The sequence below is a fragment of the Pituophis catenifer genome, unplaced genomic scaffold (genome assembly GCF_029215685.1).
Source record: "Pituophis catenifer annectens isolate HBS135680 unplaced genomic scaffold, rPitCat1.0.hap2 SCAF_4, whole genome shotgun sequence".
Taxonomy (NCBI): Eukaryota; Metazoa; Chordata; class Lepidosauria; order Squamata; family Colubridae; genus Pituophis; species Pituophis catenifer.
The window spans coordinates 128,368,208-128,394,326 of NW_027256884.1; the positions used below are offsets into that span (position 1 = coordinate 128,368,208).

Below are 26,119 nucleotides of genomic sequence, written 5' to 3' on the forward strand. Positions count from 1 at the left end.
CCATTTCTTCATGCTTGCCAACAAAAGCAGACAGTGCAAATATAACATAATATAACAACAATACTGGTGAAGTCCATCATTTGTATTGCCTCAGACCATCCTGCTTACTAAGCAAGGCGTGTCTGCACACAGCGAGGTCAAAAAAGTCAAGATGGCGGCCGCAAGGGTGCCATCGGACCTCCACCTGCTTTCCTGTGCAATGCGTAAAAAGCAGGCAGGGCTGAAATCACCTCAGTGATTTCAGTGAGGGCTGAAATCACCTCAGTGTGGCCGCCATCTTGACTCTTTTGACCTCTGGCGCCCCTGTGATTGAGCCCCTGACTCCAGCAAAGAACACAATTGAATAAACTCCACAAATCCAGAAGAGTGTGAGAAGGAAGCGGTCGATGGTAGCCACAGCCACACACGCACAATATAAAAAGTGGTCAGGCTTTCGTTATTGGGTGGCAGCCGCCATTTTGGCATTTTTGACTGCCCCCTTACAATCCTAGGATGACCCTTGGCGAGCGATGGGTTTCTTCATTTATCGTCTATTCTCCGAACAAAATAGATCCAGAAAAAAAATTAACAAAATATAACATAATTTTCTCATTCTGTCATGCACAACTGGCTAGAGAATTCTGGGAGTTGAAGTCCACCCATTTTAACAGAGTTGGAAGGGACCTTGGAGGTCTTCTAGTCCAACCCCCTGCTCAAGCAGAAGGCCCTATACCCGGGATGGCGAACCTATGGCATGCGTGCCACAGGTGGCACACGGAGCCATATCTGTGGGCACGCGAGCGTTGCCTTAGCTCAGCTCCAGCATGCATGCGCGCACCGGCCAGCTGATTTTCAGGCCTTGGGGAAGGCCGTTTTTTCCCTCCCCAGGCTCCTAGAAAGGCTCTGGAGCCTGGGGAGGGCAAAAAAACATCATTTTCTGTTTGGGAAACGGGCCATTTCTGCCCTCTGGAGGGCCTCCGGGAGGGTGGGGAAGGCTGTTTTAGTCCTCCCCAGGCTCCTAGAAAGGCTCTGCACCCTCGGGAGGGCCCACCATGCCAAAAGCAGGCGGAGCACAGGGGGGTCGTGCACGCATGCGCGGGGTGGTGGTGGGGCGCATTGAATTGTGGGTGTGGGCACACACGCGCGCGACCCCTCCGCACTCTCCCCGCTTTTGGCACGTGACGGCAAAAAGGTCGGCCCTATACTGTTTCAGGCAAATGGTTGTCCAATCTCTTCTTAAAAGCTTCCAGTAATGGAGCATCCACAATTTCTGGTGGCAAGCTGTTCCACTGGTTAATTGTTGTCACTGTCAGGAAATTCCTCCTTAGTTCCAGGTTGCTTCTCTCTTTGATAATCTTCCATTTTATTTCCTGTCCTGCCCTCAGGGGCTTTGGAGAATAGATGGGGGCCCCCTCTTCTCTGTGACAGCCCCTCAAATATTGGAAGACTGCTATCATGTCACCTTAGTCCTTCTCTTCGTTACACTAGATATATGCAAAGGAGCAGGATAACAGAGTTGCAAGGGACCTTCGAGGTCTTCTAGTCCAACCCTCTGCTGAAGCAGGAAAGCCTATGCCATTTTTCAGGCAAATGGCTGTCCAATCTCTTCCTACAGATTTCTTCTTAAATTCTTTTAAGAATTTAAGAAATTCTTTGAAGAATGTAATTCTTAAATTCTTCAAGAAGAACCTCAAAGTTCTTCTTTAAGTTGCCAAGGTTGGGAAGCCCAGTTCTAGATCCATAAGGGAGTACCATGGCCCCATGTCCTCCCTGAATCCATAAGATAGTATCTTCGCCAATGTTCTCCCTGAACGACGACTTGGGCGTAAGAATGAGTCACCATCTTATCATCCGAACTTTCACAGCGTTTTGAAAACTCCCTGGTGGAATCGAATCACCTGGACTTTGGCTCCAGGGTCCAAGAGAGGGAAATGCAACTGTGCGAGATCTCTCTTGGTCTACACCTTGTAATGGCGCCCGAATAAGTGTCTCCGATAACAACAGACGAGACCCACTCCGATGACGATCAGCGAGAGAACCAGCAGGATCGCCAAAAAAATCAAAACACTCATGTTCTTGAGGTCCTCTCTCTCGCAGTCTTCTGGCCTGACGTGGCTCATGTGGACTTCTTCTTCCTCAAATCCCAAACTCCGGGCAAACTGACACTTGACCAAGTCTAGATCAGGGATTTCCACCACAGCTTTATGGATCATTTGAGAGAGCCAGATGTTTCCACAACAACTCAGCGGGTTCCCTACCAGGTACAAATTCCGTAGGTTTTTTTCCAGAGTTGGGATCTGGCTATTTTTCAAGCTGTTGAAGCTGTTGTTGTGAAGATCTAAGACTTCAAGGACACAACAGTCTTCTGACCAAGCAGGCAACCAGCTAAGCTGATTGTCCGATAGATTGAGATACCTGAGGTGAGGAAAAAGAGAAAAATCCACGTTCAGAGTGGTCAGGCCATTCCCGTGTAAATCCAGATATTCCAGAGAGAATTCCAAGCCTACCAATGATTTGGCTTCTATCTGAAGTCCCCAGTTCATGGAGACATCCAGTACCCGAAGCTTAGTCCCGAAGAAGTTGTACATGGGTAGGTTCTTCAAACGATTGGCCGAAAGATACAAATATTGAAGTTTGGGAACTCGCACAAACGAGACACAACTGTGAGGAACATTAGGAGACAATCGTTGCCTTCTTGATCCTAAATGTGAGTCACAGAGGTGGACTTTGTTGTTCCTCAGGTCAAGCCACTGGAGATATGGGAGACCTTGAAAGATATCTGGACGCAACTCTTGAAGATGGTTATCTTGGAGGTGGAACTCCCGCAAACCACTCAAGGTGTTGGTGTCCAACTTAAGGTTCTTCAAAGAGTTGCAGCTAAGGTCAAGGACGGACAACGAGGCCAACTCATTGCTTGTCCCAAAAGTCTGCAGGCAATTTTTGCTTAAATTAAGGAATTGGAGGGACAACATAGAGTCAAAGAATTGGCTTGGGATGGATTGGATCTCATTGTAACTCAGGTCCAAGGACAACAGGGCAGGTAAGTAGGGAGGACGGGAATTGTTGGGATATTGAGGCCCATCTTCCCACTGGTAGTCTACGTCGCTATGGGAGTCCACCATAACAAATTGCATGATGTTATTGGTTAGGTTCAAGTAAGCCAGCTTGTTTCCTTGAGGGAGAACGGGGAAGCGAAGGAGCTTGTTCTCACTCAGGTCAAGCCAGATCAAGTTGAAGTCCTCCACCGACTGGGTGGAGTGGAAGGACTCGATGCTGTTCCGACTGAGGTCGAGAACTTCCAACTGCCTGAGGTTGAACTCAACGATGCAAGTGAGGGAGTTCATGGAGAGATTCAGCTTGGCGAGATGCGTCAGGCTCTCAAACGCGCCTTCTTCTATCTCCATAATCATGTTGTTGTGCAGGTTGACTTCCACCAGCTCTGGAGACCCTTGGAACATGCTCTGGGAGATGTGTATGATGCTGTTTTCCGCCAAGGAAAGATAGCGCAACGAAGGCGCCTGGTGAATGAAATGTTCTGCCATCCCGCTGTAGAGACTGTTGCGAGACAGATCTAGTCTCCTGACTTGGGGTAGTAACCCAACCCACAGATCTTCCTGCGCCAACAGATAGAGCTGGTTGTTGGCCAAGTTGATGTCCAGCAGGTTCTTCATCTCCGCAAAAACCCCAGGTTTGACAAATCCGATCAGGTTGGAACTTAAGTCCAAGTGACGGAGGGAAGCGTAGAAGGTCAGGGGCCTCTCGGTGACATTTTGAATCTTATTTCCGGAGGCGTCAATTTTAGACACGTCGGGGTGAAGCTCTGGAGGCACCTGGTGAAGATCCACGTTCTGACAAAAGGCCTCCAGGTTTCTCTGTAGGAAAGAAGAGAGAGGGGGGGAATAAAAATTGTGATGATATTCACACCGGAGAAGAACATTCACAGATCAATTCTGTATACACTAAAAAAAATTTCTCGGCGAGGCCTGAACTCATGGTGCGGTGTGTCTAAAATGGGTATTTTGCTAATTGATCCTCCTGTATTAACAGGATAACAGAGTTGGAAGGGACCTTGGAGGTCCAACCCCCTGCTCAAGCCCAGTCTCTTTATAAAACTTCCAGTGTTGGAGCACCCACAACTTCTGGTGGCAAGCAGTTCCACTGGGGTTTTAATGGGAATTTTAGTTTTTATTGTTTATTTATTTATTTATTTTATTTCTATACCGCCCTTCTCCTGAAGGCCTCAGGGGTCACCATCAGGTACAGCCTGATTAAAAGCACAAAGATAGACAAAATTTAAATAAGCAATCGAATCATACTAGGAATATAAATATAAATATAAATCTTAAAGATACCAGCAACAAGGTTACAGTCATACAGTCTTAAATGGGATGTATTTGCAAGCAGGATTATATAATGGCCATTTGCAACCTTCAGCCAGTTTCCAACAAACCAGGCCAATGAGGGGAAACTGGATTCATTTAACGACTATGTGGTTCACTTAACAACCGCAGTGATTTGCTTAACAACCCTGGTCAAAATAAGGTTGGGTGCGATTCACTTAGCAACCCACCGTACAAAGCGACTGGTCCCAAGAGCCTTGGTAGTACAGTGGTCTAAGGCACCCTGTTATTAAACTGGTTATTAAGACCAGCTGCCTGCAATTACTGCAGGGTTCGAATCTCTCCAAGGCTCAAGGTTGACTCAGCCTTCCATCCTTTCTAAGGTAGGTAAATTGAGGACCCGGTTGTGGGGGGCAATAAGCTGACTTTGTATAAATATACAAAAGGATGAAGGCTATTGCTTAGCGCATTGTAAGCCGCCCTGAGTCTCCGGAGAAGGGCGGCTTATAAATAAATAAAAAAAAAAAAATTGGGGTCGTAAGTTGAGGACTACCCCTATTTCCTGTCTGGCACCGGATTGTCCTCCTACCCCCGGAGGCTCTTTCTGAACTTCTCCTAAGTTTGTCCAGACTTCCCTTCCTCTTTGGCTTTTGTTCTTGGAGACAGATATAGCTCCTTGGTGGAGCAGCCCCAGTCTATTAAGGGCATTCCCAGAGGGGCCCAGAAGGAATGCCGTAAGAAAACAGGATGCCTCGTGTTCACAGGGTCTGCAGCTCGGCAGGAACTGCCCCACTGAAACGATGTCAAGCCCTGGATTTTTATTTTTTTTAAAAAAATGTCTTTTTAAATGGAAGCGTGTTAGTGATATCCTCTTCTAACTTTCCAGGGAACCACCGAGTGCATCACTCATGGGAATCTCAGGTCAAAGGTTGGCCATGCAGACGGTTTTTAGAGGAGAACAAGAACCAATAACCAATCTCCCGTTCTCTCTCTCATCCTTTCTCTCTTATTCTTTCGTTCTGTCCCATTCTCTCTGTCCCATTCTCTCTTTCTCTCTTTCGCTCTCTGTGTGCCATTCTCTCTCTTTCATCTTTTCTCTCTCTCTCTCTCTGTCCCATTCTCTCTCTCATCCTTTCTCTTTCTCTCTCTCTCTGTCCTATTCTGTCTCTCATCCTTTCTCTCTTTCTCATTCTCTCTCTGTCTCCTCTCTCTCATCCTTTCTCTCTCTGTCTCATTCTCTCTCTGTCTCATTCTCTCTTTCATCTTTTCTCTCTCTCATCCTTTCTCTCTCTCATTCTCTCGTTCTGTCCCATTCTCTCTGTCCCATTCTCTCTCTTTCTCTCTCTGTGTCCCATTCTCTCTCTTTCATCTTTTCTCTCTCTCTCTCTCTCTCTGTCCCATTCTCTCTCTCATGCTTTCTCTCATCCTTTCTCTCTCCCTCTGTCCTATTCTGTCTCTCATCCTTTCTCTCTCTCTCATTCTCTCTGTCTCCCATTCTCTCTCTGTCTCATTCTCTCTCTGTCTCATTCTCTCTTTCATCTTTTCTCTCTCTCATCCTTTCTCTCTCTGTCTCATTCTCTCTCATCCTTTCTCTCCCTCATTCTCTCTCTCTGTCCCATTCTCTCTCATCCATTCTTTCTCTTTCTCTCAATCTATCATCTATTACTCATCCATCATCTCTATCAACTATCTTTCTATCTATCTATCATCTATCATCTGTCTGTTATCTGTTTATCTGTCTACCATCTATCCATCATCTGTCTGTCTGTCTGTCTGTCTCTCTGTTGATCTATCATCTATTACCCATCTATCATCTCTATCATCTGTCTGTCTATCTGTCTATCATCTATCCATCGTCTCTCTCTCTCTCTCTCTCATCTACCTTTCTAACTAACTGTCTGTCTGTCCATTCTCCCCATCTATCCGGAATGATATAGGTTCTCCTGCTTGAAGATCTCCAAGGCAGTGGTGGGTTTCAAATTTTTTTACTACCAGTTCTGTGGGTGTGGCTTGGTGGGCGTGGCATGGGGTAGGATAGTGTAAAATCTCCATTCCCACCCCACTCCAGGGGAAGGATACTGCAAAATCTCCATTCCCACCCCACTCCAGGGGAAGGATACTGCAAAATCTCCATTCCCACCCCACTCCAGGGGAAGGATACTGCAAAATCTCCATTCCCACCCCACTCCAGGGGAAGGATACTGCAAAATCTCCATTCCCACCCCACTCCAGGGGAAGGATACTGCAAAATCTCCATTCCCACCCCACTCCAGGGGAAGGATACTGCAAAATCCCCATTCCCTCCCCACTCCAGGGGAAGGATACTGCAAAATCCCCATTCCCTCCCCACTCCAGGGGAAGGATAGTGTAAAATCCCCATTTCCTCCCGATCAGCTGGGACTTGGGAGGCAGAGAATAGATGGGGGCGGGGCCAGTCAGAATTTTTACTACCGGTTCTCCGAACTACTCAAAATTTCCGCTACCGGTTCTCCAGAACTGGTCAGAACCTGCCGAAACTCACCTCTGGTGGGAATGGAGATTTTGCAGTATCCTTCCCCTGGAGTGGGGTGGGAATGGAGATTTTGCAGTATCCTTCTCCTACCACGTCCACCAAGCCATGTCACGCCCACCAAGCCACACCCACAGAACCGATAGTAAAAAAAAAAATTGAATCCCACCACTGCTCTAGCCCCAAGGACCTCCAGATGTCAGACCCACAACTCCCATCTTCCCCTGCTCATTGGCAAGGGTATAAAAACGCTCCTTGGCCCCTCATCTGGACAGCATAAGACCAAAAGAACAGATCCTGTGATCTCGCTTTTCCTGGATTGCATCATTACAGTGATGTCGGACGGTGGAGTCTTGCTCTGGTTGCTAAAGATAGGAAACAAGAACTGTTGATTCTGGATTCTCAGAGCAGAAAAGCCGAAGGCTTTAATCCAAATATTGCATCAGCTGTAATTTAGCAGAGAGCCCTCAGTCACTGTTTGGCTGGCGTTCGCTTAACCAGTTCGGTGAACAAGCTTTGCAGATGCTTTCATACCATCTGCTAAACCTGGTTAGTAAGAATAGGAATAGGAATAGGAATAGGAATAGGAATAGGAATAGGAATAGAATAGAATAGAATAGAATAGAATAGAATAGAATAGAATAGAATAGAATAGAATAGAATAGAATAGAATAGAATAGAATAATAGGAGAAAAATGCAGAATAGAATAGAATAGAATAGAATAGAAATAGGGATAGGATAGGATAGGATAGGATAGGATAGGATAGGATAGGATAGGATAGGATAGGATAGGATTCTTTATTGGCCAAGTGTGATTGGACACACAAGGAATTTGTTTCTGATGCATACACTCTCAGTGTACATAAAAAGAAAAGATACGTTCATCAAAAATCATAAGGTACAACACTTAATGATAGTCATAGGGTACAAATAATACAAGCAACAAAATTACAGTCATACAGTCATAAGTGGAAGGAGATGGGTGGTAGGAATGATGAGAAGATTAATAGTAGTGCAGACTTAGTAAATAGAATAGAATAGAATAGAATAGAATAGAATAGAATAGAATAGAATAGAATAGAATAGAATAGAATAGAATAGAATAGAATAGAATAGAATAAAGAGCCTGTAGTACAGTGGACTAAAGCACTGTTATTAACAACTGCTGCTTGCAATTACTGCTGGTTCGAATCTCTCCAAGGCTCAAGGTCGACTCAGCCTTCCATCCTTTCTAAGGTAGGTAAATTGAGGACCCAGTTTGTGGGGGCAATAAGATGACTTTGTATAAATATACAAAAGGATGAAGGCTATTGCTTAGCACATTGTAAGCCGCCCTAAGTCTCCGGAGAAGGGCGGCATATAAATTGAACCAATAAACAATAATAATAATAATTATAAAGCGGCACTAACAGTTCACGTGACCTTGATTCTGTTTATACAACTCGGTTGTAGCCCCCCCGTGCCTTGTTTTACGGCACGGATGTTGGCCAACGCAGCCAAGCTGGCTATCTTATGATTCAGCGTAAGGCATGAATCCAGACGATGGATGAAATTCACCGGCCAAATTATACAAATTGACAATGTTGGCAAAAAAAAAAAAAGGTGGTAAAACGGGCCAAAACTCAACACTTAACGACCGTCTCGCTTAACGACAGAAATTTTGGGCACAATTTGTGGTCGTACGTCGAGGACTGCCTCCTACGAATGGATTTTCCTTTTTTTGTTGTTGTTGTTGTTGTTTTTCTCGGCTAACCCAAACCCTTACCATTTCGCAGGGCGCAAGCGCGATGGGCCGATACGTCGAGATGCCACCGTTTAGAACAGCCCAGAAGAAGAGTAAGAGGGAAAACTTCATGGCTTCTAGAGAAAGGGAGAAAGGAGCAGTGGTTAGAGATCAAACTGTGCATGGGAAACACTGGTTTAAAAGTCGAGCCTGGGGGAACGCAAGCAGCTGGCGCGAACAGTGGGAATTTCACCAGTCCTTGGCGGCGTCAACATCCAGCTGCAGAACTGTTGAAGGGCGAAGCCAGATGTCGACTCTCAAGGAATTCAGGGCTTTATTTGAGCTGTTATTCCCAGGGATTAGACCTCTATGTCCCATCTCAGCCACTTTTTAAAAACTAAAAAAAAAACCAAAAACCAGAGTTTCTGGCAGGTTTTTTCCCTCCTAGATTTGTCCATCTCTCTTTCTAGCAAAGGTACCTGCACTTTTTTTTTCAGCCTGAGGTGCTTTTAGATCTCTGGACTTCAACTCCCAGAATTCCCCACCTGGCAAGATTTTAGAGCAGCCAAGGTTGAGAAACTCTGCCTTATCGGCTTCCTTGTGGCTTTTAAAAAGTTTGCTAACAACCTGTATGTGGTGGAACCTTTGGAAGATGCCTAGATAATTCTACATGGGGACTGTCCCAGTTGAGGATTATGGGGTGAGAGGGGGAGGAGGAGGAGGAGGAAGAAGAGAAGAATGAGGAAGAGGGAGGGAGGGAGGGAGGGAGGGAGGGAGGGAGGGAGGGAGGGAGGGAGGGAGGAAGGAAGGAAGGAAGGAAAATAGAGAGGTAAAATAGTGAGAAAGGAGAGAGGGAGGAAGGAAGGGGATCATATAAGGGAGGGAGAAAGAAGAGGGAGGGGAGGAAGAAGAGTGGGAAAGGGAGGGGAGGGGAGAGAAGGGAAGAGGAAGGAAGGAAGGAAGGAGGACGGAAGGAGGGAGGGAGGGAGATGATGGGGGACAGAGAAAAGAGGGGAGGGAGGAAGGAAGGGAAGGGAAGGGGAAGGGAAGAAAAAGGGAAGGGAGGGAGAGAAGGAAGGAAGGAAGGAAGGAAGGAAGGAAGGAAGGAAGGAAGGAAGGAAGTGAGGGAGGGAGGGAGATGATGGGGACAGAGAAAAGAGGGGGGCAGGAAGGAAGGGAAGGAAAGGGGAAGGAAGGAAAAATGGAAGGAAGGGAGGGGGAGAAGGAAGGAAGGAAGGAAAAAAGGGGAAGGAAGGAAAAATGGAAGAGACACAGAGGAAGAGGGAGAAGGTGGAAGGAAGGAAGGAAGGAGGGAGGGAGGGAGGGAGGGAGGGAGATGATGGGGGACAGAGAAAAGAGGGGAGGAAAGAAGGAAAGGAAGGAAAGAGGAAGGAATGAAAAATGGAAGGGATGGAGGGTGAGAAAGAAGGAGGGAAGGAAAAAAGGGAAGGAAGGAAAAATGGAAGGGACAGAGAGAGGAAGGGGGAGAAGGAGGGAGGAAGAAAGGAAGGAAAAAAGGGGAAGGAAGGAAAAGAGGGGGAAGGAAGGAAAAATGGAAGGGACAGAGGGAGGGAGAGGAAGGGATGGCGGGGATGGCATAAGGAAGGGAGGAAGAGGATGGAGGGAAGAAGGAGGAAGAAAGAAGAAAAAGGAGGGATGAAGGAAGGAAAACAGGGAGGGAGCGAGAAAGGAAGAAAGAAATGTGCTGCTAACCATGCTATTGTCTTATCCTGCAGATTTTATGGGGCAACCCAGATTTCATGGGTCTCCCACGAGAATCTTCAAAGGAGCCAAAGGGCAAAAGGCACGTGGGCCTGTGGAAGAGAACAGCTCTTCCATCATCCTGCGAGAAGACGGGCAGGAGAAGTGGGCTTTTCCCGCGGTTGGCGTGGTCCTGTTGCAAAACCCCAAATTGTGAGCAAATCATTCGATCCAGCCAGGGCCGAAACACGAAGCGGTTTGGTGAATGTAACACGCAAGGAGGATGGATTGAGGGAAGGGGTTTAGTTAGTAGCATTTGGTGGGACGTTCGTGTCCCTCCCATTTCAAACTCCAAGGTCCAGATTCAATTAATGTTGCATAGAATTATCTGAATTCTTGCTTGTTTATATAGATAGAGGCGGAGACGCCACCCCTCCTTTCTATCAGGAGTGATTTTTTATTTTATTTTTTACTCCTGTCGGGGGGGTGGGGTGGGGGGGAAAAAGAAGCCTTTCCCTTTAAGGATTGTTGAAAGGCAGAGCTTTCCCTTCCTGAATTCAAAACTATATAGAGTTTTATATAGAGCCTTGGTAGTACAGTGGTCTAAAGCACCCTGTTATTAACACAGCTGCCTGCAATTACTGCTGGTTCGAATCTCTCCAAGGCTCAAGGTTGACTCAGCCTTCCATCCTTTCTAAGGTGGGTAAATTGAGGACCCAGTTGTGGGGGCAATAAGCTGACTTTATATAAATATACAAAAGGATGAAGGCTATTGCTGAGCACATTGTAAGCCGCCCTGAGTCTCCGGAGAAGGGCGGCATATAAATCAAATTAAAAAAAAAAAAAAAACTCCTGGAATCAGTTTATTTATTTGTTTGTTTGTTAGCAGCACAAGTTACTGCCCTTTTAGGAATTGTTACAGAGATGAGTTAGAAATTACAATATGTAGTAAGAGAAAAGAACTAATGGCAGTGTTATAAATTGACATTCTTAAAAAGCCAGAGAACTCTGAAAGAACTAATAGAGAGGGCCCTTCAGTGATCATCCAGCTGGACCCGCATTTACCTACATTAATTTAGTTCATGGGACTTTATTCAATTTATCTGAGGGACCCATCAGGTTGCACTTAAGTGCTGATGAAACTGAGGAATGATTTCCCCTCTTGGCAGCCTCTAAGTAAACCTGGGGAAAAGCAGCTGGGATGGACCCATTTTTACGTTTTTCTTAGTTAAGTGTGCCATTTTCCCACATTTTTCCACATTACTAACACGGTGGTTAAGTTGTTAAGTGAAGAATGGCTTCCCTGTGGACTTTGCTTGTCAGGAGGTTGCAAAAGGGATGACATGAAAATTCAGACGCTTGGCAATTGACTCATACATTCGTGGCCAAAATTGTGGAAACCTGTTGGGAAAAGTGCATTTTTGAGGTTTGATGGCTAATAACACCACTTTTTTGGGGAGGAGTTTCAAGATCATCCTATTCCACTGCTGGAATGGCCTGGGAATAGCCCAGACCTTAACCCAATGGAAAATCTATGGAGCCCACTAAAGAAACTGGTTAGTCAGAAGCGACTCAGCAATCAAACCCAGTTAATAGAAGCCATCATTCAATCTTGGTTTCACATTAGAACAGCTGCAGAACTAAAAGGCTTGGTTCGCTCCATGGGAAGACGTTGTAAGGCCGTCATTCATGCTAAAGGTTACCCAACTAAGGATTAACTGATATGGTAATCATTTTTGTAGATCTCATTTTTTCTACGTGTTTCCCCTTTCTTCTTTATACTGTAACTGCTATTCTAATAGCAAATCCTTCATCAAAGTTATTGCATGACATTCTTGATTAAATTATCTTTCCATTGATATATAATTTTATGGTACTACTCCAAAGAAAAGTGGTCTTATTAGGTAGTTTTAGAAAATACACTTTTCCCAAAAGGTTCCCACAATTTTGGCCACTATTTATGTACTTACAACCGTTGCAAATGATCCTGCGATCCTCTTTTTGCGACCTTCTGACAAGCAATGTCAAGGGGGAAAGCCAGATTCACTTAACAACCGAGTGACTATCTTAACAACCGCAGCGGTTCGCTTAACCACTGTGGCAAGGAAAGTCGTAAAAGGGGGCAAAACTCACTTAACAACCATTCTCGCTGAGCAACGTAAATTTGGGGCTGCGTTGTGGTCATAAGTCCAGGACTATATCTGTGATGGCTTTATTCCTGCCATAGATTTAACAACGTCCCATCCAGACTAAGTTGCTAACTAGGTGGCTCAGCGGCTAAAGACACTGAGCTTGTCGATCAGAAAGGTCGGCAGTTCGGCAGTTCGAATCCCTAGTACCGGTCTCCTGCGTAAGAAGGGGGTTGGACTAGATGATCTCCAAGGTCCCTTCCAACTCTGTTACTGTTAAATACTGATAAATTTCTGAAATGGGGTTAAACAGATCAATTGCAAATCCAGCAAAGACGTTTACAGGTTGAGTTTGAACAATGTTAATCTTGGTTAGTCTGAAAATATGCGAGGGAGACTTAGCCAACCATAAATAGTTCAATTCAGAGTTATGGTGCCACTCCCAAAATGGCCTTTTTTGGGGAGTAAAAGGTGAAAGGAATATAGAAGTAACATCTTTCCAGAGCCATTTTTCAGAATGAAATAAGTGGCATATAAATTTAATAAACGAATGGGTAAATAAATACATCGTTCACCTCTGACATTTCCCCAGCTGTCAGATCCCCTGAACTATAAGTAGTCCTCGATTTACAACAGTTCGTTTAGTGACCGTTCAAAATTACAATGGCGCTGAGAATTTACAGTGACTTATGATCATTTTTCACACTTATGACCGTTGCAGCCTCCTCGCTGTCACATGATCAAAATTCAGATGCTTGGCAACTGACTCGTAGTTATGACAGTTGCAGTGAGGGTCCCGGGGTCATGTGATCACTTTTTTTGTGACCTTTTGACCGGCAACGCCAATGGGGGGGGAACCAGATTCATTTAACAACCGTGCGACTAGCTCGGTTATGATTCACTTAACAACTGTGGCATGAATAGTTGTAAAATGGGGCAAAACTCCCTTAACAAATGTCTTACTGAACAACGTAAATTTTCGGCTCAATTGTGGTCGTAAGACAAGGACTACCTGTATACCAGAGTGTTCAAAGTGGGCAACTTTAAGACTTGCGGACTTCAAACTCCCAGAATTCCTCAGCCAGTTGGGAGTTGAAGTCCGCATGTCGTAAAGTTGCCAAAGTTTGGAAAAGCTATACTGTACTATTTTATTTTGCATTCGGTTTAGACTGCTGTATAGTTTCCATCAGGGCTGAAATGCTCCCGGTTCGGACCGGATCGCCCGATCCGGTAGCGATGGCAGGCGAGTGGTTCGGAGAAGCGGTAGCAAAAATCCCTGCACCCCCCCACCATTCCCAGCTGAGCTGCACGATCATCAGAGGCTTTTTTTTTAACTTTTAAAAGCATTTTTTCTACAACCTCTTCCGACGAAAAAATCCTTTTAAAAGTAAAAAAAAAAAAAGCGCCTCTGATGATCGCGCGGCTCAGCTGGGATCGTCAGAGGCTTTTCAAAGCATTTTTTTCTGCAACCTCTTGGCCGAAGAGGTGGTAAAAAAAATGCTTTGAAAAGTCTCTGACGATCCCAGCTGAGTTGCCTGATCGGCAGAGGCTTTTCAAAGCATTAGAAAAAATGCTTTTAAAAGTTTTTTTAAAAAAGCCTCTGATGATCGCGTGGCTCAGCTGGGATCGTCAGAGGCTTTTAAAAGCATTTTTTTCTGCAACCTCTTGGCCGAAGTGGTGGTTAAAAAAAAATGCTTTTAAAAGTCTCTGACGATCCCAGCTGAGTTGCCTGATCGGCAGAGGCTTTTCAAAGCATTAGAAAAAATGCTTTTAAAAGTTTTTTTAAAAAAGCCTCTGGTGATCGCGCGGCTCAGCTGGGATCATCAGAGGCTTTTCAAAGCATTAGAAAAAATGATTTGAAAAGTAAAAAAAAAAAAAAGTTGGCCACGCCCACCAAGTCAAATTGCCCCCCCCCACAAAGCCACGCCTACAGAACCGGTAGTAACAAATTTTATATTTCACCCCTGGTTTCCATCCCCTATAGAAGACATTTAGGGTGTGTCCTGCTAATAGTTCTTACTTTCCTGCATAGCTCCTTCAGGCATAGTTAATCCCATTGAGTACAATGGGATTTAATTTATGTTAAATCCCATTGTACTCAATGGGACTTTACTTATTAAGGAAGCTCCCGAATAAAAGAACAGCCCCTTAAAGGGAAGACATAATGTCTTCCACTGGTTGAGGGGCTGTCATAGAGAATAGAGAGATTGACATGTTCTCCAAAACACCAGAAGACAAGACAAAAATGGATGGGAACTAATCAAGGAGAGATTCAACCTAGAATTAAGGAGAAATTTCCTGACAGGGAGAACAATTCATCAGTGGAACGACTTGCCACCAGAAGTTGTGAATGCTCCATCACTGGAGGCTTTCCAAAAAATAGACTGGACAACCGTTTGATGGGATGGTGTATAAGATCTCCTGCCTTGAGTAGTGGGCTCGACTAGATGACCTCTGAGGTCCCTTAAGGCCCTAGGATAGGATTCTATGTTCTTTAAAAAGGGGGAAGAAACATGCCAAGGGATCCTAAACTAAACATCCCAGCACCCATGCTCCAATGCCATTGAATGGAACTTACTTACGAGTCGGAGACGCGAGAAAGCATACGCTTAAATCAGTATCAATCAGAATAGAGCTGGAAGGGAGGGACCTTGGAGGTCTTCTAGTCCAGCCCTCTGCTCGAGCAGGAGATCCTATGTCATTCCAGACCTAGTGGCTGTCCAGTCTCTTCTTAAAAAACCTCCAGCGACGAAGCACCCACAACTTCCAGTGGCGAGCTGTTCCACCGGTTAATCGTTGTCCCTGTTAGGAAGCTTCTCCTTAATTTCCAGGTTGCTCCTCTCCTTGACGAGTTTCCATCCGTTGTTTCTTGTCTTCTGGTGCTTCGGAAAATAAACCCCTCGCTATGATGGGGCAGGCAGGCGGAAGAAAAAATATGTTTCCCAACAGCTTCCTTTCTATCCTATCATGCTTCTAATCCCCCTCACCCATTTTCCTCGTGATAAGGGAGGGGAAAAAAAAAAAAACCACAGCTATCTCATTGATTGCAATTCCCAGATCAAAAAGATCAGGCAGAGCTTTGCAAAAAATAAAAAAAACACACACGTTCCAGCAGCATCTGGTTATATTTTCCTCTGCCCTGTAACATACAAACACACAAATACACAACAACACAGACCCACAGACACACCAGCCCTCATCCCACAGGTCTTCCCATCCTCCCAGGGATAAAAAAAAAAAAAATCATCCGGTACCCACCTAATTTTGCAGTAAAAAAAAAGTGCTCGGTGGCTTCGCTGGGGTTTTTCCGCAGCTTTCTAATTTTCTTCCTTTTCCAGATGGTCCAGCTGGATCAAGCTGTGGGAAGTTTCTCCTTTGGGGAGGTGGGTGGGTGGGTGGGTGGGTGGGAATGGGCTGGATTTGCTGACCAGCAGCCGTCCAAAGGAAGGAGAGGGGGGAGAACCGGTGGGGAAGGGCAGAGGGAGGGGGGGGTCAAGAATTCAGTCACTCAAGGAACGGAGTGGGTGAGCGAAACTATTTCTCACAGATTTGTCTCCGGGCAGGAGAGCTGAGAATTCATCCTGGCTTCTGCCGAACGAAATCCTCCAGACGGAGCACATGAATTTTAGCTGGGGAGAGATTTTATAGCCAGGAGGTGGGTGGAGTGGGGTTAGGGAGCTGGAAGGGTGTGTTTCCTTCTCCCCCAGTGTGCCAAAATTTCGTATTATTTCATTTACCTCGCCTGGATTTCCTGGGGAAGATTGTAGAAGAACAGGATGACAGCTTTGGAGAAGGGACCTCGGAGGTCTTCTAGTCCAACCCCCTTCTGCTCTGGGCAGGGGACCCTATAGAGGTAGTCCTCGACATCACTGGCCGCCATGGAGCCCCAAAATGCCTGTCGTTAGGCGAGACAGAGGTTCAGCGAGTTGTGTCCCGTTTTACGAATTTTCTTACCTCCGCTCTTAAGCGAAGCCCCCCTGCAGTGGGTTAAGTTAGTAAGAAGTGATTCTCTGTTAACATTTTTTTTTTTGAGTTAGAAGATAAAATAAGAAGAAGGAAGGAAGGAAGGAAAGGAAGGAAGAAAAGGAAGGAAGGAAAGGAAAGGAAGGAAGGAAAGGAAGGAAGGAAGGAAGGAAGGAAGGAAGGAAGGAAGGAAGGAAGGAAAGGAAAGGAAAGGAAAGGAAAGGAAAGGAAAGGAAAGGAAAGGAAAGGAAAGGAAAGGAAGAAGGAAGGAAAGGAAGGAAGGAAAGGAAAGGAAGGAGAGCCTTGATGGTACAGTGGTCTAAGCACCCTGTTATTAACACAGCTGCCTGCAATTACTGCTGGTTCAAATCTCGCCAAGGCTCAAGGTTGACTCAGCCTTCCACCCTTTCTAAGGTAGGTAAATTGAGGACCCAGTTTGTGGGGGCAATAAGCTGACTTTGTATAAAATATACAAAAGTATGAAGGCTATTGCTGAGCACATTGTAAGCCGCCCTGAGTCTCTGGAGAAGGGCGGCATATAAATCAATTTTTTTTAAAAAAAAAAAGGAAGAAGGAAGGAAAGGAAGGAAAGAAGGAAGGAAGGAAAGGAAGGAAGAAGGAAGGAAGGAAGGAGGGAGGGAGGGAGATGATGGGGACAGAGAAAAGAGGGGAGGGAGGAAAAGGGACCTTGGAGGTCTTCTAGTCCAACCCCCTTCTGCTCTGGCAGGGGACCCTATACAGGTAGTCCTCGACATCATGGCTGCAATGGAGCCCCAAATGTCTGTCGTTAAGCGAGACAGAGATTCAGCAAGTGTCCCATTTTATGAATTTTCTTACCTCCGCTGTTAAGCGAAGCTCTGCAATGGGTTAAGTTAGTAAGACGGCTCTGAGGTGATTCTCTGTTAACATTTTTTTATTGAGTTAGAAGATAAAATAAGATGCAAAATACAAAGGAAAATAGGAAAACAATTGGGGAGGGGGAGGGGGGAAGAAAAGTGACAAAGGATTAGGAAAGAAAGAAAGAAAGAAAAAGAGAAAAGAAACGTTAACATCAAATCACAACGTATGGGTTTTTTCGTAATAATATAAACTAGCCATTTCTATAAGGATCTATCAATTGAATAAGCGGCAATATGAATTCAATAGATAGATAGATAGATAGATAGATAGATAGATAGATAGATAGATAAAAATAAAATAAAAATAAAAATAAAAATAAATAAATAAATAAAAATAAATAAAAATAAATAAATAAATAAGTAAGTAAATAAATAAACAAATAAATAAATAAATAAATCAAATCAGTAAAACCCACAATCGCAATGTTGCCCCTTTTTACGGCTTTTCTTGCCCTGGTTGTTAAGTGAATCGCTGCAGTTGTTTGGGTTAGTAACACGGTCGTTAAGTGAATCTGCCTTCCCCATCGACTGTCGACCCGTCGGAAGGTCGCAAAAGGGCATCATCACCTGGCCTTGGGAACCGCAATGGTCGTAATGTGAGTCGGCAGCCGAGCGTCTGAATTTCGATCACGGAGATGCTGCAAAGGTTGTAACTGTGAAAAACGGTCATAAGTCGCTTTTTTTCGGTGCCGTTGTAACTTGGGTCGCTAAATGAAGTGTTGTAAGTTGGGGACTCCCTGTATACCATTTCAGCCCAATGGGTGTCCAATCTCTTCTTAAAAACCTCCAGTGATGGAACATTTACAACTTCTGGAGGCAAGGAGTTCCACTGGCTAATTGTTTGTATGCACTCTCTCTCTCTCTCTCTCTCTCTCTCTCACACACACACACGGATACAGGTAGTCCTTGATGTACAACAGTTTATTTACTGACCGTTAGAAGTTACAGAGGCACCAAAGCCACTAAAAGTTCAAATTTTAGCAAACTTCTAGAAGCTTACATTTTGCTATCATTTTTCACACTTACAACCATTGCAACTGGCATGTACCTATGACAGTTGCAGTGTCCCAGGGTTATATGGGATCAACTTTTGTAACCTTCTGACAAGCAGTATAGAGGTTGGACTAGAGGACTTCCAAGATCTTCTCCAACTCTGTTATTCTGTATATTTAAACTCAATGAATTAAGCTCAAATTGAGGTAGGATTTTTAAAAAAAATCTCTCTTTTTTTTTAAAATGTACTTTTTATGGAAGAGGTTTACGATTTTAAAAAAACAACACAAACTGAAATCAGAGAGAAAAAAGAAAAGAAAAATAAGACTAAAGTGCAGAAAAAAAGAGGGGAGAGGAGAAAAGAGCAGAATGGAGGGGCGCGAAGGAGACAGAGAAGGAGAGAGAGACAAAATAAGAATATTTAAGCAATTGTCAACCTTCCTTGCAATAACTACCGGAAAATTAATGATTCCCATCTCCATGAACTTACATGCACGATTCACTTTTTTCCAGAGATCTGAACCTCATTGTCATTTCTCTCCAGAGGTTGGCTAAAAAATAGTAAAGGGATTCCAGAATTTTATAAAAATCTTTCCTGTTTTAGTCCTGATCAAAGAAGTCAACTTTATATTCCTTCCTTTTGCTTCTAACAGTCTTTTTAACTGAGGGAGTTATTATTATTTTTTTTTTAAATCTCATCTGTGGCAAAGAAGATGCTTTTTAAGATTGAGAAGCAACTGTGTGTAACCTTCAAAATGTTACTCCACATTGTCGGTTTATGAACTGAATGGAAGCTTTTACAGTTAGTACAGCAGCTATTTCAAAGTTCAATCTGATGTGACGATTGATGTGACAAGTGTAATGACCCGAAGGAAAATATGAGGGGAAAAACACACAAATTTTATGCCTCAGTATTTCAGCCCTGCAACAACAATAGCAATAAGAACAAGAGTAATATTTTGGCACATATATTTTAGGAAGAAAAAAATGCACTGGGAAATAAAGTCGGATGGATGGCACAATTCAGGATCAATGCTTTCAGATTTAAAATCTTTTCCACTGCTCGCTGTTTAAAAAAATTGTTTAGAAGGTATTTAAATAAACAACAGAGCACCCTTTTATGCATAGGTCAAAATAAACAACCAGTTTATTTATGCGGTGCCTAGTCCGTGGAACTCACAGTCACAAAATGAATAGATGGATGGATGGATAGATAGAGAGATACTGAATAGAGAGAGATGGATAATAGCTAACTAGATAGCTAGATGATAGCAAAATAACTTGATAGATTAGATAGATAGATAGGTAGATAGATAGATAGATAGATAGATAGATAGATAGATAGATAGATATGGATGGATGTATAGATAGATATTGAATAGAGGGATAGCTAGATAATAGCTAGCTAGCTAGATGATAGCAAAATAACTTGATAGATTAGATAGATAGATAGATAGATAGATAGATAGATAGATAGATAGATGATATGATAGATAGATAGATATGGATGGATGTATAGATAGATATTGAATAGAGGGATAGCTAGATAATAACTAGCTAAATAGCTAGATGATAGCAAAATAACTTGATAGATTAGATAGATAGATAGATAGATAGATAGATAGATAGATAGATAGATATGGATGGATGTATAGATAGATATTGAATAGAGGGATAGCTAGATAATAGCTAGCTAGATAGCTAGATGATAGCTAAATAACTCGATAGATGATAGATTAGATTAGATAGATAGAAGATAGATAGATAGATAGATAGATAGATAGATAGATAGATAGATAGATAGATATGGATGGATAAATACTGAATAGAGAGAGAGAGAGATAATAGCCAGCTAGAAAGCTAGATGATAGATAAATAACTAGATACTGTAGATGATAGGTAGGTAGGTAGATAGATAGACGGACAGACAGGCAGACATAGACAGTCAGATAGATATAGATATATAGGGATGGATATTGAGAGATGGATAATAGATAGCTGATAGATAGCAGCTGTAAATGATAAGACAAACAGACAGACAGACAGAGATAAGTGATAGCTAAATGATAGCTGGAGAGAGAGATTAAGTGAAGACAAAGGAGGGGCGGAGGGATGAACAGACAGACAAATAACTAAATCACTCTTCAGGCTTGTTTATATCGATTAATTAGAGACCATGTGCTGCACAGATTAAAGTGTTGGACTAAGAAAATCCATGAATGAAGGCAAATCTACGTGTCCCGAGTATAATGTTGCAGGATCCAATCTCCGGGACCAGAAATTTAGTCTTCCGAGCTTTCGGACTCGTGCTGGAGCCCATCCTTCAGGGAACGTCGGTCTCTCTCCAGAATATGTGCACCGGGTTGCTTTTTGCGTAGTATTTATACGGTGCCTGGTTGTGTGTGGTACCACATAAATACTACGCATAGAATAGCCGAAAGAAGACATTCTTGGTGAGGGAGAAGTTCCCCAAGAACGGGCTCCGGCACGACTCCAAAAGCTCACAAAACTAAACCTCTCGTTCCGGTGACCGACTCAGATTGGATCCTGTAAAACAGGGGTTCCCCAACCCCTCGGCCATGGCCCGGTAGTGGGCTCCGGCTCATTTGGAACTGGGCCGCACAAGCGATGGGTAAGCATGCTTGAGAGCGCAGCTCCATTGGCACAAGCAAAGCCCTCTTGTGCAGAAATGGAGCTGCGTACGGGAGCGCACACGCCCATATTCCCTCCTCCCCCCGCCGGTCCGCAACACTGGAAAGATTGGAGACCTCTACTGTGAGGCAATCCAGGCTGAATGCAAACCCAGTGGCGGCAAATTCACTGGAAGATTCTAGAACAGGGGTGTCAAACTCGATTTCATGGAAGGCCGCATTAGGGTTGTGTTTCACTTTGGGGAGCTCCGGGGGGGGAGGGCATAGCTGGGAGGGGGCATGGCTAGCTCGACGTCACTCATCGCGGCTCCGTTTTCACAGGCGGCTCTCCCAAGCTCCGTTTTCACTGGCAGAGGGCTGCAGGAGGCCATCGCGGCTGAAAACGGGGCCCAGGAGGCAGGAGTGGGGTTCAAAAATTTTAGCAACTGGTTCTCTACTCGGTTGCTGGGTGGGTGTGGACATGGTAGGCATGGCCTACTTGGCTCTCCTGCACTACGATGGAGGTGTAGGTGTTTTCACCCTCCCCAAGCTCTGGAGGATTTCTTCAAGCCTCTGGGAGGGCGAAAACGGACTCTCCCGGGCGCTGGAGGGTCTGTGGAGGCCAGAAATGGGCCCATTTCCAGACTTCCAGGAGGCCCGTTTTTCACCCTCCCAAGGCTTTGGAGGCTTTCCTTGAATTGCAGGCCCGTTTCCGGACTTCTGGAAGTTCCAGGACACCCGTTTTTCATCCTCCACGCAGGCCCTGGCATCCAAAATGGGCTGCGTGGAGACTCCTAGGAGGGGTGGGGTGGGGTAGGCAGGGCCAGCAAGTCCTTGCAACTACCGGTTCGGCGAACCAGATATAAAATTAGTATCCGGTTCGCCTGAACCAGTCCGAACTGGCTGAATCCCACCTCTGCCAGGAGGCCCGCACATGGCTGTTCCGAGCTCCATTTTTGCTGGCAGAGGCCCTGTGGGCCGGTCCTTCGCTGCTTCCAGGATGGGCCCGTGGGCCAGATCCAAGCACCCTGCGAGCCAGATCTGGCCCGCGGGCCTTGAGTTCGACACCCCTGTTCTAGAACAACGAAAATTCTCAAGGATTGAGCTGGGAACACCATTGGAAACCCTCCCAGCTCCTGGTGAAAAGTGTGAAAAAAGGCCTTTTTCGAAGCAGCAGCCATTGTGGGTTTGTCGTACCGCAAAATGAGGACGTGAACCCAAAGCCAACCTCTTTCATGTCCCTCTTGGCAGCTCGTCTGTGGTCCTCGGTTTGCCCAGGAGATCCGTGTCATGTGGCCATGATTGAGACCAGCTTCCCCCACCCCAGACACCATCCAGATGTGGGTGGGTGGGGGATTAAAGGACTTTCCATCCTAGCTGAAGCTCGGTGACAACGGAGGATTTTACGATCCCAGGGCCTCTGCGTGACGTCCGAGGACACGGCTTCCGTTTCTCCATTTTTAGCAACTGGCGTTCAAATGTCTGATATTAGTCACTGTCCTAAGACACTTTGTTAGGCCCAGTTTGGATAAAAGAAGAAACATCTGCGATTATTATTCATCCAGAACAAGGGCTGGAAATATTTTAAGTCGAAAGGATGGGAAGCAGAGAGGCTGAGCCAGTTCAAAATTTGAGATCCTGAAAATGATCTTTTCTTCTGTAGGTTTAACAGGCCGACCCATCCGGGAATCCTCAAATCACACCCAAATATATCCAAGGGGCTGTTTTAATGATGCATTTATTATTTCTTCATTCAGTTGGTATCCAGCCTTTATGATTTTTACAAATAACTCAAGTTGGTAAGGTTCAAGGGTGAAATGCTCCCAGTTCAGACCGGATCACCCGATCCGGTAGCGATGGCGGCGGGTGGTTTGGAGAACCAGTAGCAAAAATCCCTGCCCCCCCCCATGCCCAGCTGAGCCACGCGATCATCAGAGGCTTTTTTTTTTTTTTACTTTTAAAAGCATTTTTTCTACAACCTCTTCGGCTGAAAAAATGCTTTTAAAAGTTTTTTTAAAAAGCCTCTGACGATCGCGCGGCTCAGCTGGAATCGTCAGAGCCTTTTGAAAGCATTTTTTCTACAACCTCTTCGGCTGAAAAAATGCTTTTAAAAGTTTTTTTAAAAAGCCTCTGACGATCGCGCGGCTCAGCTGGAATCGTCAGAGCCTTTTGAAAGCATTTTTTCTACAACCTCTTTGGCCGAAGAGGTTGTAGGGGGAAAAAAATGCCTTTAAAAGCCTCTGACGATCCCAGCTGAGTTGCCTGATCGTCAGAGGCTTTTGTTTTAACTTTTAAAAGCATTTTTTGTTGTTGTTTTTAAAAGAAAAAAAAAAAAGCCTCTGACGATCAGGCAACTCAGCTGGGATCGTCAGAGGCTTTTAAAGGCATTTTTTTTTTGGTAGAAAAAATGCTTTTAAAAGTTAAAAAAAAAAGTTGGCCACGCCCACCCAGTCACATTAACCCCCTCCCCCCACCAAGCCACGTCCACAGAACTGGTAGTAACAAATTTTACATTTCACCACTGGGTGAGTTGGCAGGTGGGCCCATGTGCAGTCGCCGCTACCGATTCGCCCGAATCGATCCGAACCGGCTGAATATCACCTCTGGTTAAGATAGCAGCGGACCTGTTGGAATCTTGGGAACTTCCTTTCTGTCCCTGGATCATCTTTTACCTCAGTGATCTCCCCAGTCTGGCATCTCTGTCTGGATTCCTGTGTTCCCGCCGAGTCTTTTTCCTGGCAGAACGTTTTTTATACCTTCCTGTGCAAATCCTACACAACAAACACACTCCCCCCCCCTTTCCCTTCCACCATTGCTTTCATCTCAGATGTTTCCTGCGGCGGGTTTTATGTGCTTTTTTTCTTTTTATTTTCATTTGTTTATTTCCCGCCTTTATTCTTTTTTTTTTTTTTTTACAAATAACTCAAGACAGAGAACCTACCCAACGCACCTTCTTCATCCTGTTTTCCACACAACAACCACAACGTCGACAAATGGACTGGCCGAAAGTCACCCAGCTGATCAGGCGGGACTAGAACTCACAATCTCCTGCTTTCTAGCCTGAAGCACTAGACCAAACTGGCTCTGGGTCTCTCTTCCTTCCCCTCCCTCCCTCCCTCTCTTTCTCTCTCTCTTTCTCTTTTCTCTCTCTGCCCTCTGTTTTTTTTTCTCTGTATCTTTCTCTCTCTCTCCTCTTTTCTCTCTTTCTCTCTCTTTCTCTGTCCTTCTCTTTTCTCTCCTTTATCTTTCAATTTTCTCTCTTTTTCTCTCCTTCTCTTTTCTCTTTCTCTGACCTCTTTTCTCTCTTTTTTTCTCTCTCTCCTTCTGTTTTCTCTCTTTTTCTGTACTTCTCATTTCTCTTTCTGACTCTTTTTCTCTCTCCTCTTTTTTCTTTCTCTCTCTCTCTCTCTGTCCTTCTCTTTTCTCTCCTTTATCTTTCTATTTTTTCTCCTTCTCTTTTCTCTCTCTTTCTCTGACCTATTTTCTCTTTTTTTTCCTCTCTCCTTGTTTTCTCTCTTTTTCTGCACTTCTCATTTTTCTTTGTCTCTCTTTTTTCTTTCTGACCTCTTTTCTCTCTCTTTCTCTCTCCTTTCTCCTCTTTCTCACTCTTTCTCTTTCCTTCTTTTCTCTCCCTTTCTCTGTCTCCTTTTCTCTCTTCTTTCTCTTCTTCTTTCTCTCCTTCTCTTTGCCTTTCTCCTTCTCTCTCTCTCTCCTTATTTCTCTCTCTTTCTCTCTCTCTCTCCTTTTCTTTCTCTTTCTTTCTTTCTCTGTCCTTCTCTTTTCTCTATCTTTCTATTTTCTCTTTCCTTCTCTTTTCTCTCTCTTTCTCTGATCTCTTTTCTCTCTCTCTTTCTCGTTTTCTCTCTTTTTTTGTACTTCTCATTTCTCTTTCTGTCTCTCTTTTTCTCTCTGTCTTCTTTTTTCTCTTTCTCTCTCTTCTTTCTCTTTCTCTCTCCTTCTCTTTCTCGCTCTTTCTCTTTCCTTCTCTTTTCTCTCCCTTTCTCTGTCTCCTTTTCTCTCTTCTTTCTCTCTTCTTCTTTCTCTCCTTCTCTTTGCCTCTCTCCTTCTCTCTCTCTCTTCTTCTCCTTTCTCTCTCTTTCTCTCTCTCCTTTTCTTTCTCTCTCTCTTTCTCTCTCTCTCTCTCTCACTCAAACACAGACTGCTTCCTATACTGGCCATAGATCATCCTGTCTTTTCTTCAGTGGGGGGTGACTAGATGGTCTCACTTCACCCAGTTCTAGCTTACAGACCGGAGAGTTTTATTCCCGTATAAGATGCCACTGGAAAAAGCCCAACCTGTATGAATTGGCCATCCAAGTTGTCACGGATGCAAATGAACGAGTGACGTGCCAGAATTTGGCAAAAGTGACGAATTACTTTGGGGGAAAAAATAGTTGCAACATTTCGAATGAATGTGATTCCACGGAAATCATTTATTCAGCTGAGTGGTGTACATGAATATATGAGGACAAGATAACGGAATTTTAAAAATGGGATTTGGAAACTCAGGAATGAAGGAGAATGGCGGCTCCAGCTGCTCTTTTTCTAGCTGTTTAGAAAAAGTGTCGTTTCAAATGCACGCTTAAGCCATCCACGCCTGGCAAAAAAATAAATATAACTCCCAAAGCATAAACAATTTGATTTTTTTTCGGGAGCGGGGATAAATATGAGGGATAGAAGAATGATGCAAAAATCAGTGTGGGGAACCAATTCTCTTAGGAAAGAGTTTTAAAAAAGGAAATTTGAGTGCCAAATGAAAAGATAACAGTCATAGAGTCTGAGGGCCGGGAGGGACCTTGGAGGTCATCTAGACGAACCCCCTTCCCAAGGCAGAAGTTCTCAACTTATGACCACAATTGAGAGCAGAATATCCTGTTAAGCAAGGGGATTGTTAGTTGAGACGCGCCCAATTTTACAATCTGTTTTTTTTTTTTTGCCACGGTTGTTAAGCGAATCACACAGTCATTAAAGCAAATTCCCTTGGCAACTGGCATGTATTTATGACAGTTTCAGGGTCCCAATTATGTACAAACTTCCCAGTCCGCTTCCAACAAGCGTAGTCGACGGGGAAAGCCTGATTCACTTAACAACCATGTTACTAATAGAATGACTGCAGTGGTTTACTTAAACCACCATGGCAAGAAAAGTCATAAAATGGGGCAAAATTTCAGTTAGCAAATGTCTCACTTAGCAACAGGCATTTTGGGCTCAAATTGTGGCCATAAGTTGAGGGCTACCTGCAATTCACTTAA

The 26,119-nt window shown here is 44.4% G+C and overlaps 2 protein-coding genes across 2 annotated transcripts in view; both read right to left on the bottom strand.

The window, feature by feature from the left end:
• The window catches only part of WNT11 (Wnt family member 11), a 530,657-nt gene that overhangs the window by 231,645 nt on the left and 272,893 nt on the right, over nt 1–26,119 (bottom strand). The gene's annotated exons all lie outside the window — the stretch shown is intronic.
• Nucleotides 1,938–8,684, bottom strand: LRRC32 (leucine rich repeat containing 32). Its single transcript, XM_070944083.1, has 2 exons — nt 8,595–8,684; nt 1,938–3,851 (listed from the first exon to the last, which is right to left on the bottom strand). The coding sequence occupies exons 1-2, from the start codon at nt 8,682–8,684 to the stop codon at nt 1,938–1,940; spliced, it is 2,004 nt and encodes a 667-aa protein (XP_070800184.1).

Bases quoted from the DNA above. Each gene is read 5' to 3' on its own strand.
- LRRC32 (XM_070944083.1), bottom strand. From the start codon at position 8,684: ATGAAGTTTTCCCTCTTACTCTTCTTCTGGGCTGTTCTAAACGGTGGC. The intron at 3,852-8,594 runs GTAAGGGTTTGG...TCTTTCCTACAG, and splicing joins CGCTTGCGCCCTGCGAAATG to AGAAACCTGGAGGCCTTTTG.